The sequence below is a fragment of the Lipophrys pholis genome, assembly GCF_963383615.2.
Source record: "Lipophrys pholis genome assembly, chromosome: 9".
NCBI lineage: Eukaryota > Metazoa > Chordata > Actinopteri > Blenniiformes > Blenniidae > Lipophrys > Lipophrys pholis.
In genome coordinates, this window is record NC_137639.1 from 18,355,489 (window position 1) to 18,368,870 (window position 13,382).

The 13,382-nt window shown below is 44.3% G+C and overlaps 1 protein-coding gene across 1 annotated transcript; it reads left to right on the forward strand.

The window, feature by feature from the left end:
• Positions 1–11,211: 11,211 nt before the first annotated feature.
• Positions 11,212–13,123, forward strand: pou3f1 (POU class 3 homeobox 1). The gene has a single exon (XM_080470694.1). It carries the CDS (start codon positions 11,230–11,232, stop codon positions 12,355–12,357), a length of 1,128 nt encoding a protein of 375 aa, XP_080326820.1. The 5' UTR covers positions 11,212–11,229; the 3' UTR covers positions 12,358–13,123.
• Positions 13,124–13,382: the final 259 nt, after the last annotated feature.

Consider the following 13,382-nt stretch of genomic DNA (forward strand, 5'->3'; position numbering starts at 1 on the left):
GGCCCCTCCTCAGTGCTGGAGAGGGGTGCATGGTGAAGCAGCTGGGAGACGAGGAGCCACAATGGCCCTTTAGGGCGAGACGGCCCTAATCCGTCCCGCGTCCGACAGCGGCAGTGAAAGGAGGCCTGTCAATCACGGCGTGGCACCCTCGGGTCTCTGAGATGGGCGTGCTCAGATGTAGGATTTACTGTACCCCCTCTTTTCTGTCCTATTAAAATCTCTTTGCAGCCAGACAGCGATGCATGTATGCACGTGGCTGCATACTGGCATCCATACACACCAACAGTCAGCCGCCTCTCTGTCACAGCTGAACAAGATATGTCAGTATGAGCTAATATGTGTGTTCATGCATGTGAATCAAGAGAACGTAGCAACTCATACCAACACGTCTTTAGAGAAATTTGATGTCTCCCCACCAAAAAATCCACATCAGACAGAATTGTATTTACATGTTTTATTTGAAATATTTTTTTCTAAATTATTACACGGTTAAGTTACGTCACTTGCTTATACAAACGAAAACGTCTTTTCAAATGAGCAGTTCCACGTAATTTTGTAACATGCTGACTTGTGTTAGCGATGGAGACAGCCATATAGAGGGAGTGATGATCATTTTGGATACATTTCATTGGCTGACACGGACACGCACACACACAGTGTCATGGATGGAGAGGCAGCCATACACGCAGATAAAATGCAAAGGCAAATACACATGCACAGATATACACACTCCATAAGCACACACCCATACACCCAGAGAGTAAATACTTATTTAGAGGTGTCAGACACTGCATGTAATATCCTCTGGCACAGTGGCCGTATGTGTGCATGTGTGCGTGTTGCAATGAGCCGTCAGCTGAGCTGTACTGTGCACTGTCCGTTGCAGTCGGGTGATGGTGATCAAATCTAACAGACAGTGTGGACCAGAGCATGCTTTCTGCCTCATAGACAGTGAGAGAGACGGCGAGAGAGAGGGAGGGAGAGAGCGAGAGAGAGGAGAGAAAGAGAGAGTGTGCACCAAGACCGCCTCTGGCCACCATTATCTCTTCAGTGCATGACTGTGTCCATGCGAGTGTGACAGTGTGAGAAATAGAGTTTTTTTTGTTTGTTTACTTACTGTGTGTGTGTGTGCGCACGCGCATGTACCACTGTTTGCTTGTTCATGTGTGTGCCTGTCAGTTGGTCCGAATGAGTGTGTGTTCGTATTTGCTGTTCAATATGCTGAAACCCATATAACTGACTAGGAGATAACGACTGAGCCAGATGACAGAGCAGAAGGATACTTCTTCTGAGACCCAAATTCGACCCCTCCAGCCAAGGTTAAAGCTGCTCAGGCTTCACCCTGTTTCTCTCTCATGCACGACCGGTCCATTTATTACAATTACTAAAATGGACAAAGTCCTCCTTAGCTGCTCATATCTGTTGTAAACTGAAATAAACTTCCAGCTAAGATCTAAACCCACTGAAACTACTTAATGCAGGTTGTTGGTCTTAACTAGAAGTTTGCTTGAGGTGGGATCAATACCCCCCAACATTTTCAATACTACTATAAACAGGATCTTTTTTTTTAAGTATGTGTTCCAACATTGATTGGATCAGAACTAAAGAAATGTTTTAATTATTCACATAATAAATCACTTTTATACCTGCAATCTCCTAACTGCCATCTTCTCTTTCTGGTGCATGTACACAGTGGTTATTTCAGAAAATCCATTAAATAACTGTTATCAAATCAACAGTGTTTACTGTTACAATTATTGAACCTTTTGTTAGAAAATAGTAATTAGCTAATTGTGTGTTTAATTGTTCCATTATGGAAAAAATGTAATAAAATTACCCCGTTAAGTTACTATTTTTTATTTTTATGGTCGAAGTTGGAACAAAAAATACTTTTCAAAGCAGTTGATATTGTCTTGATGTTTTGCAAAAAATGAATAAATAAATAAATAAATGTAAATTTCAGATTTGGCACCACCTGTGGTGAAATGATCATACTGCAGCAGCATATTTTCTCTAAGTTGTAAAAATTGTAATTAATCAGTTTGCGACTAATATTCAGTGTCGACAAACCACCTTAATATATAATAATAGTATATAATAATAATAATAATAATAATAATAATAATAATAATAATAATAGAATGCAAATAAATTGTATTAAATTAAACCAAATAAGTGACAATTTTTTTTTTTATTATCCCAATTTAAATTACTTCCTTCACTTATTCCTACTGCTTTAAGCCTTAATCATACTTTCATCTATGTCCTCTTGGACCACAAAGTGTTTTAGGCTATACTCCTTAATACAACGAGTTTTACACTCAGAGAAAAGGGCCCAGAGCTGGGATGGCCTGCAGACCCATATCATTTAACATACTGCCAACACCACCCCGCCTCTGTAGCTGGCGCACGCCACGCAGTCTATCCACACATCAGTCACTGCTCGCTGTGTGTGTGATACAGAGAGAAAGTGTGTGTGAGTGTGAGTGCAAGAGAGAACAGAGATGAATGACTGTCTAATCACTCACACAATGCAGCTAAGCCCCATAATGAAAAGGGTTGATAAGAAAAATTAACATAAAACCTAAGTGGTACAGAACGAGACAGTGGACATAAATAAAGAGGCTTCTCAAGCCATAAATCTAAACTATAAACATAAATATGTAAGACACACATACGTAAGTCAGAGACCTCCTCATTCGAGGGTGAAGAAAAAAGACCCTGAAGCATATGTACACATATCTGCTTCATCCTCATTTTTGCTTTTTGCCAGTTCCCGCAGAGCCGGGCCCTCCTCTCATAGCACGGTGCAGTAAGTTTTAATGGTAAATCAACAAAGGGCCGACATGAAAGAAAGGCTAGCTTTCCAGTTTGCAGGGTGAAGAATTATTCATCAGCACTGTAGTGTTGCACTGCAGGCGAAAATCCTGCAGCAGCGCTCCATTTTAATTGCCAGAAAATGACTGTAAATGATACAGAGAGAGAGGTAGAAGGGGCAACAAAAAAAAAAAAAAGGGAGGCAAAAAGGAGAGAGAAAGGAAAAAGGGAGTTGGAATCGGAGCTATAAAGAACAGGAGTAAAAAGGACACCCCCACTACCAACAGCTGCCCCCCCAAATTGAAGGCCATGGTGATAAAAAGCTATGTGGCAATCAGAGAAGTGGAGTGTCCCCCCAGCAGCCTAAAAGAGAGATAGTGAAGGGAGAAAAGAGGAGAGGAGGGCGAGGGGGAGTGCCATCAAAAAAGGAGTGGTGGGATTAGGTCTGAGAGAGAGTTTACTACGCTCTTTTTGTGCGCCGAACCTGCAGGATTAGAGATAACAAATGTTAGCCGAGGACGGGCACCTGCTGTGAGCTGAGAAGAGGAGGAGGAGGAGGAGGAGGAGGAGAGGAGAAGAGGGGAGGAGAGAAGAGAAGAGCTAACACACTAAAAACAGCAGAATGGGCTTTTGTAGCCCCATGCAGAATTAGAGGAAAGAGGGCTGAAGGAGGGGTGAGAGAGAAGAGGATAAAGAGGGCGGGGAGGGAGTGCATGGGCCAGAAAAAGAAAAAAAAGGTGGATGGAACGGGTACAAAGTAAATTTGTAATTGTCAAACAGATGAAGGAGCCGAGATTTTGTGGAGGAGTAAACATTGAACTTGCTAATCTGCGGACGTCAAAGCCCCCTCTGCTCGGAGCCGCTCTCAACGCCAATACGTGTTTCCGTGTGATCGGATCATGTGGCCGCTGTAAATCCCAAGATCAAGCCTCATGCTTTAAAAAAAAAAAGAAAGGAAGAAGAAGAAGAAGAATGCACAACAACTTTATAAAGTCTCTCACCACTTATTCCTCTCTCTTCTCGACGTTGCGACTTCCTTTTCTGCCATCCTCCTCTCCGTCTCTTTTCTGCCCCTCCACGGCGCTTTGGGTGTATGTGGCTGAAATTGCCGCTGGGGCCTGGGGACCTCCCCGTCTGCTCTCTGCAATGACCCCGGCTCGGGAAGCACTCAGACTGGTCAATCAACAATTAAAAGCCTGTCTGTAGCCACTAACTCAATTCAGCTACTCAGCTTAGTCCGTTAGAGCCGAGGCACCCAGACAGAACTGAGACAGACTCGACAGCATTGACCCCCTACGATCCTCCTCACACGCACGCACGCACGTGTGGTGGTCCGAGCCGCTACGGTCACCACTGCACGGCCTTAACGGTATTTTAATCTTCTGGGAATCTTTCGCAAACGTATGCCTCCTAATGGCGAACAGCGACCGATGGACGCACGCGTGACAAGAAGTGGGAGCGATTTACCTTGAGGCCTGGCCTGGCCAAAAAGGTCACAACCTCGCTCTTACAAATGTCTCGGTACCTGCACTTCAACCTGAGGGTTTAACCCTGCTTAGCGTTCAATACCGAGTTTGACCTTTCCTTTTGGTCTGACTCAAGGCGTTCACTGTAGTGGATTGTGGTCAGTGTGTGTGTGTGTGTGTGTGTGTGCGCGTGCGTGCACGCGTGTGTGCGCGTCCACATTTCACACGTACAGATTCTTCAAATAAAGTGAAAATAAATGAAGTAAAGATGAAGTCAAACATATGGGTTATAGCTTCCAGTCTGAGGGTACACTCTAACACTCTTTAACATACAAATATGCACATTGACATGCTTCAGTCACCCCGTATGTTTCCTGTTTTTCACTGTTTCATCACTCACTCACTCGCTTGACAAAAAAAAAAACAGACTTTGAAATGTAATATAAAAACAAAAGCCAGAGAATAACTGCAGGGGTTGGTAAACGAAGCATAAAGACCCCAAGTGACCGAGGGGAATTATTTGGCTCCATTAAGCAGGCATTAACATGAATTACTATCTAATTAAAATTAAACAGCTCATTAATAACTTTGCGGTGGGGCCTTAGTGTGGAAGTTCTCTGGAGTGCGCGTGTCTGGAGTGTGTGTGTGTGTGTGTGTGTGTGTGTGTGTGTGTGTGTGTGTGTGTGTGTGTGTGTGTGTGTGTGTGTGTGTGTGTGTGTGTGTGTGTGTGTGTGTGTGTGTGTGTGTGTGTGTGTGTGTGAGCTAGGAGCTGTGTTGTGTCGTGGCCAAGAGAGCAATCAAGTGGGATAAACTAAGAAGCTAACCCAAAGGACAGTCTGGGCCTGAGAGGGCTTACCTGTGGAAGACGACGGATCTGAAAAACAAAACAGATGCTCTTAACCAAATAAAGTTAACTTTATTCACTGTTCAATTTTGCAACAACAAAAAAAAAAGCTTTTAAAAGAAATTTGGCACCTCCGTGGCTTTGGGGTGATGATGCCAACCGTGAAACACACTGTCCCAGGATGAAAAGTGGCTGAGTTACATTGCATTTCTGATTTGTTTTCTTCCTGTTTTCTGCTATTTCTCTGCTGTCAAATATATATATAGATATAAATAGTTTCATAGGCATAAAGAGCCCATAAAGCAGAGATTTATTTGAACTGTTCAAAATGTGTTCAGATCTTATGACGTTTGTGTAGACTGAACTATTGTATGGTAAGACCTCTCGATTGTCAATTTATGAGAAATAAAGTTGACTTTCCTTTGTATTTGTTCTATGAAGGCAGTTTAGTCTTTCTGGCAATTGCGACACACACACACACACACACACACACACAAAAACACACATCCAAACTCATCGACTCACTCCTGCGGTGTCCGTTTGGAGTCACGGCCTTCATATCGGCGAGCGGCTCGGCCTGGACGGGTCTGTCAGGCAGAGAGAGAAAGGAAGAAAAGCAAAGATTGTCTGACATTGTCATCTGGCAGCTTAACAAGCGGACGGTGCAGAGAAGTGAGAGATGAAAACTCAATGTTATAAGTGATGTAGGAGCTACAGACGATATTTGGTGGGGATGATGACAATGATCACTGTTTCCATGACTCTCGGTCCTCTGTGCTGCACAAAAAGAAAAAAAGAAAGAAAAAAAAAAACACCTCCAACCGTAACTTAGAACTCCCGCTGATTTCACTGTTTTTTAAAAAAATGCAGCATCAGCACTGTGAGGCAGACAACTTCTGAGCCTGAAATCCAGTTTGCAAACACCCTCACCTCCTGTGTATTGATAATGGAACCTCATCACCCAAATCCACAAAACTGTCCAAAGCAAAAATGCAACAATCTAACAACAAAATGAGGTGAAGGAATAATGATAGATAGTCCTTGGAGATGTTGAGTGAATGACAGCAAGTGAAGGATATGGAGTTAGGCCCCAAATGTATGCCAGTGCATGCATCAACCACAATCCTTTCCTCCTCCACCTCCCCACTTCTTGCTTCTCTTGGCCAGGAGCTGTTTACCTCTCTATCAGCGGTGCTCTCTAAAAGCAGGGACCCCATCCATATTCACCGGCCTCAAATTCCTCTGCTTATCTCCCCCCAACCCTTGAAAAACCTCCTCGTGTTCCCCTCTGCACATACATACATATATAAACACGTCTTTATGGAGGCAAGAGGCAAACGCGCTCGGCCAGGAGGGGGTCGGGGATAAGAATCACCTTGAATTCAAAGCAGAGGATTGTGGGTCCTCGGCGGACGGATGGACAGGCAACCAGGCACATAGGCTGAGGCTCACCCTGGTATGACACATAACCCACCAGGCAGGCAGACTGGGGCTTTAGGCGGCGGGAGAAGATGTGTGCACCAGGGTCCATTAGTAATTCAGAGGATTTGGATCAGGAAGGTGTGATGCTTATGAATGTTGTGTGTGTGTGTGTGTGTGTGTGTGTTGTGAGGATCTGTGTCATTAGGTGATGGGGTGCATGTGCAGAGTCTGTTTCCACATTTGTGTGGCACTTTGGGCGGATCTGGAGTGAGCACTTTAACGTTGAATAGAAATTTTGCTCACATGTCAGCACAAGTGAAGTCAACGAAGTACAGAAGCTCTGCTGACACAAAGAAGGACAAAAATAATGGTTTTGAGCCACTTCAGTAGTTATTGACAAATCTAATTGGATTATCTGTAATTCCCAGGATTTATGGGAAGTAGACAAATCACATGGCGGCTGCATTGGACTGGGGAGCAGGAGACAGGCTGATAAGAACTGAGAGTACAAGTGAGGGGCTCAAAGAGTGCTCAAGCAGAAGCAGAGACACGTGGAGTGAGGGGGGGACCGGTACCCCTTTCCTCTGCAAGCTGCGTTGTTTGGGGATTGAAGTTGGGAACTCTCTCCACTACTAATTGCGCGCCGGTGCTTTTCATGAATATTCATTCTGGCGCGTTCAGACCCCGCCTAATTAGCCTAGAGATAGAGGAAGAAACTCACACCTTTTACCACAAGAGAAGCATTTCCCTCTCCTCCTCCTCCTCTTCCTCCTCGCTGCATTCTCAGGGGGATGCTGGCAGAATAGCCCAAGTTCATTAGCCAAAAAAAGAAAATGAAAAAAGTTACCTGAAAAGCACGGGACGATTTGGTCTTCAAAATGGATGGGCAAACAGGACTTTTTTTTTTTTCACCCGCTATTGCATATTTAGTGCCTATTACGCATGTCTATCAAAAAAAAAAAAAAAAAAAAAAAAGTGGAAACGAAATACAATTATCTGATTGAGTGAGTTGGTGGATATTATTCTACTCGGTGTAGTTAGGTGGTACATCACATGAATTTTAAAATCTAAACATAGCTTGTGGCAGGTCGAAACGTTCCCCCTGGAATTGAGGAAAAGTTGTATTAAACGTCTAATGTGAGGTCGGGGTCGTTTTAGGAGTGTAGATGTCTTCTTTTCAGATGCACTTATTGAGGGGGGGGGGGGGGGGGGGGGGCGATATAAACTTTACTTGGAAATTAAATGTTCGCTATTCATAACCATGGGATGGGAACCAATATAACCTGCATAGTCTCTCAATCCTCTCTGAAAACACTCCTTTTTCAGTCTTTCAAAATTATGAATTAATTCAATTATATCACACTTAAATTAATTTGTTTTTGTCTAATCTTTATTTTAAAAAATACATTAAAAATATTTCATTACATGCGTTTTTTTCCCCTTTTCATCTGTGCATCTTTTAGGTTTTTTTCTTACTGTACTAACATTAAGTCAGTCCGGGAACAAGTGAGGAACTTGCTTAATTGAAGGGTCGGGGGTCCTATTGGTTGCGCTGCGTCTTGACAATAACTGCTGCATATTAAGTAGGCTTGGGGAGAGATTAACACGTGACTGGTGCAAACAGAAAAGACCCCTAATCCTCAATAAATGAACCCTAAAATAGCTGCAGGAGTACGCTTTTTCCTTGTGTTTGGTCAGCAGATGCTTTGCCTTTCGTGGCCATCCTGTCTATGTTCAAATGCTTTCGTGTAAGTTTTTATGTCCCTCCAGTTCTTGAATTCTTACATTATTCCAGGACAACACAGGAAAGACACTTGTGAAAAAAAAGAGTAAAGAATAAATCGGATAATTGTGTCTTCAGGGGGACACAAAGAAGACTTATTTCTTATAAAAGAGGTCACTCAACTTCCTCTACACTCATGTCTGCGGTTCATACTCAGTGCGCTCGACAATTTCTTCCCCCTTTTTTTCACTCTGTTTTTAAAGTCCATCATATCGTGTTCATTTCGAGCCGCCTTTTCCTGTACGGCCTGTCATTCACCACCAAGTTCTGTGAGATCCCTTTCATCGAGCGCACCATGGAAACCTCGTGCGTCCTGGCAAAAATGCACCTCAGCTCACACAAGGCCATATTCTTTACAAAAGGGCCAAAGCATCTGGATCTTTCTTTTCCAGCAACTCCTCGTTGCATGGTAAAGCACAAGACTGGGTCTGTGTGGCAGAAACCACTGCTTTTTATAGACTGCGAGACAAGAATGACTGAATGGTTAACGCATCTTCATTAACTGAGGGCTGCTGCGCGCAGCTCCGGTCCCTTATAGCGGTGTCACGCAGCCACTGGGATCTCTCAGGAGTTTGGGGACGCAGATAAAAAAGGCTGTGACAATAAGGAATGCCCTGGCTGGGATTTCTCATTAAGGAGTCGCGTTAAAGGAACGTTGTCCGTTATTGTTATGCGTGTCATTTTAATGTATTCATTTACATTTCGACCGATTCCCATTGCCGTTTATTTACACTATTAATTACGCAAAATGGGATTAGTTATTAAAAATATTAGTTTTTTGTATCATTAATATATGACAGCATGTTTCACAATAATAGGAACATGTGGAGAATTATTGTTTCACGGATATTAAAAGGAGTTTGCAAAGTCCAGCTAAATTTATAAGACATGTTTCTTAAAATAACGCATCATAAACACCGTCAATAAAACATTGTCCGTTGCTATTAAAATGGCATAATAAATCGTAAATCTGGACCATCGCTAATAAATTGCTCTAAAATGACACGATAACTCGCGAGGACTGTCTCCTACTCATCCCAAATAAATATATAAAGGATGGGTGGACAAAAACCACGCCTTTCAAGAGATGATGACGAGCACCTGTGACCCCGACAACATTTTCCACTCGCACACACACACACACACACACACACACACACACATACACCCCAACACACACACGCACACACACACTCACACACACGCACTGGCGCACATTGTTAACGCCGGAGACAAGAGTACAGCAAGGACGCAGCCACAGCAGAAAGGAGACAACTTACCTTTTAGTCATGTACTCCCGGATTAAAATGAACAGTAGACTTGAGTCGTCCTGTAAATAGAAAGAGAATAGTCGCATGGGGAAGATGACAACAAACAAACACGCAGCAGAGATAAAAAGGCAAAACATTGCTTTCAGGTAAATGATTAAAATGGGACTGTTGCGCCTGAAAAACCTTCCAAAAAGCTCCTGTTTTAGAAGGAGCGGAACATGTGCCTGATTGCAGAGTTTTAGGCGAATGGAACGGGAGAGATGTAAGATTTGTTTAAAGCCCCGCATTTCCATTTAAGAACGTGATTGTGTTTGCAAAGATCCCTTTCAATCTTCGCATCCCCCCTCCTCTCTACCCCTCAGCGTCTCTGAGGCTGCTTTGCAATTCATAGAATTGGTAATTTGCTATTGGGACAAAACGTGAAGGGAAAAATAATCAGATCAACCGGGAGAGGTAGTGAGGAAGGAGCCAGGAGGAAGAAACACAAGGTTTCTCTCTCCAAGTTGCTGCTTAGTAAATTGCTTCGAGAGGTAAATGATATAAGAATATAGCCTATTTTATTTTCTTGAATCGCTTAAATCAAAATTTCCAGGGCTGGGGATTTCCAGAACAACTGTACTGCACAGCTTGGCGGCGGGGATGCGGTGTCATCATATAGGCTAAGAATTACATCCAAACATTGTTTTATGACTTATAATGATCTTCCAGCCAAAGTCCACTTCAGAGATCTCAAAATAAGATAGTGAGTGGAGTGAATAAAATGTGTATTTATGTCACCTCTGTCACCTGCAGTGTATGATGAAGGGAGGAGGGGGGGGGGGGGTTCAAGAGCGAGATGGAGCGTGTCTTGGCCTATCGTACCTAAGTGGGTGGTGATGATGAGATCATACAACATTGAAAATTACCGAGACAATACAAATAAATGGCAGACGCGGAGGCTTTGAAATAGAGCGAATGCTTTCAGATTTGTCACACGTTTACAACAGACATTCACAGACACATCACACGGGCTTATTTACACGGCTCTCGTTGTGTGGGTGTCTGCAGGAGCCGGAGCATCGCTCCTTCATAATCTATTGAAAATGAGGAGCGCTATAATCATCACTGACCTATTATAAAGGTGTACGGGTGTGAGTCTGTAAGTGCATGTATGTGAGTTGGAGGGGGGGACCCTTCAAAAAGATCTCCGTACTCCCCCACGTGGTTATTTGCAAAACAACCGATCCTAACCCGGGGAAACCTAATCAAACCCCGCTGCTGCTGCTGCAGCCCCGATCACCTTCCTGGGGAAATCTGATGGACAAGATCTCTGTGCAGTTTCACGGAATCAGGGGCGCACAGTTAAAAACTCAAAGAGACGTTTAATAAATAGAACATATGTTTTTCTACAACATATGTAAGATCGGAGTTTCTATCCATCGTGTGCGTAAAATGTGTTGCGCCATGCTCTGAAACCCTGCGCCTATTGAATATGTCCCCAGTGGGCTTGAATCGGAGAGGAGCCAATACAAGCGGAGGGGAGGCGTGTCTTCGCTCTTCCCCAAGACCTCCCAGAGCAGGTTGTTGCGTTTTGGCTCTAAAGCCTGGAGACCTCCGAAGTGCTCGTCAGTTTTCGAAGTCGGAGCCATGGCGACAACAGCTCAGTATATTCCGAGGAATAACTCCTTACCGTCTAACCCGCTCATGCATCCGGATTCGGATAGGATGCATCAGGGGACGACCTACAGAGAGGTGCAGAAAATGATGCACCACGAGTACTTGCAAGGGCTCGCGGCGACCAACACGGGACACCCGATGAGCCTGACGCACCACCAGTGGCTGCCCACCTCCAACACCGACTGGTCCAGCGGCACTCACATCGGACAGCAGGAGCACAAACCCAGCGTGCAGGCGAGCAGGGAGGACCTGAGCAGCGGCTTCCACCACAGATCTCACCTGGTGCACCAGCAGACGCAGAGTGGCCACCATGGCTCGTGGGCGCCCACCACAACGCACCACTTGTCCCCGCTGTCCCCTGCATCCAACGGCCACCAGTCACTGGTGTACTCCCAGCCTGGATACACAAATCTCAACGCAATGCTGAGCCCCCAGCCCGGCGCCCTGCACCATGGCATGCGGGACCCGCTCCACGACGACTCGGGCAGCCACGACAACCAGATGGAGTCACCCCAGCAGGCTTTCAGCCACCACCAGGACCACTCGGACGAGGACGCGCCCAGCTCCGACGACCTGGAGCAGTTCGCCAAGCAGTTCAAGCAGCGACGAATCAAACTGGGCTTTACGCAGGCGGACGTGGGCTTGGCCTTGGGCACCCTGTACGGAAACGTCTTTTCTCAAACCACTATCTGCAGGTTTGAGGCGCTGCAGCTCAGCTTCAAGAACATGTGCAAACTTAAGCCGCTCCTTAACAAGTGGCTGGAGGAGACAGACTCCAACACGGGCAGTCCCACCAATTTGGACAAGATTGCTGCGCAGGGCAGGAAACGAAAGAAGAGGACCTCCATTGAAGTGGGGGTGAAAGGGGCGCTGGAAAATCATTTCTTAAAATGCCCAAAGCCATCTGCTCATGAAATCAGCACTTTAGCCGGCACTCTGCAGTTGGAAAAAGAGGTTGTCCGCGTTTGGTTTTGTAACAGAAGACAAAAAGAGAAAAGAATGACACCAGTGGGGGTCCCTCACCCGAATATGGAGGACGTATATTCCCAAGCAGAGACCCCTCCTCTACACCGCACACTACAGAGTCCTGTGCAGTGACTGTTTTCATGAACAATCCGAGCATTTCCGTGGGGGGAGAGGAAAAAAGGGAAAGGGACTATGGAGTTTACAGTATTTAAGTTTGGCTTTTGTTTTTCCTGAGAGAAAAGAGACATTGGAAAAAAAAAAGTTCAACAGATCAGTTTTGCCTTTAGTTTTTTTTTTTTTTTCGGAGATCGTCATGTCAGGAGGGAAAATGTGGAGAGAAAAAAAAAAAAGAAAAAATATAAAAAAAAATATTCGCTATAACTGAATCTGTGCGCATTTAAAGTGAAACAAAGATGTTTTATTTACCAAAATTATATGGAGGAGACTTGCATACAGTGAATTTGGTATCCCATGGCTGTTCCAAATGGGGAGCAATTCAATGTGGAAAACTGAGCCCATCTCCTCCTGGTGTACCATGAACTGTTGGCGCTCACCAGAATGAGGTGGTTGCCTGAAAATGATCAACACTGGAGACGAGTAGCCTACACTGAATGGACATGTTTTGCTTTGTTCGGGCTTAAACTGATTAACCAGATTTCTGAATATTAGTGTATACTTTCTTTGTTATATTAGTGTGATGTTTTGGTTTGGAAATACTTTAACTTCAGTGTCTCTCTCTTTCTGCGGAGTGTCTTTGATTTCCCTCATTATTTGTTTTTGCTATAGGTACTGTAACTCATCAGAGCAGCCTCTCATTTTATTTCTTCTTCTGTGTACTCTGGGAGTTGAAGGTGGAGAAGTGATGAAAAATCGTGGCACCCGAAAACACTCATAAATCACGTCCAAAAAAAAAAAAAAAAACTCCAATGCAACAGGACTTCTAAGTTCTGTCTGCATGCCTTAAAAATATTCACAGCTTTGCAGCAGACCACGTCGAAATTTACAAACAGCACCAGACGCTACACACACACACACACGTTCACTTGTTTTCTTTTTTTTTTGTGTGGGGGGGGGGGGGGGTCAATTGTTGTGAAATTATTGCTTTTTTTGCATGGAGCACTTAATCTTTTGTTAATATTATTATTTCGATTTTATGT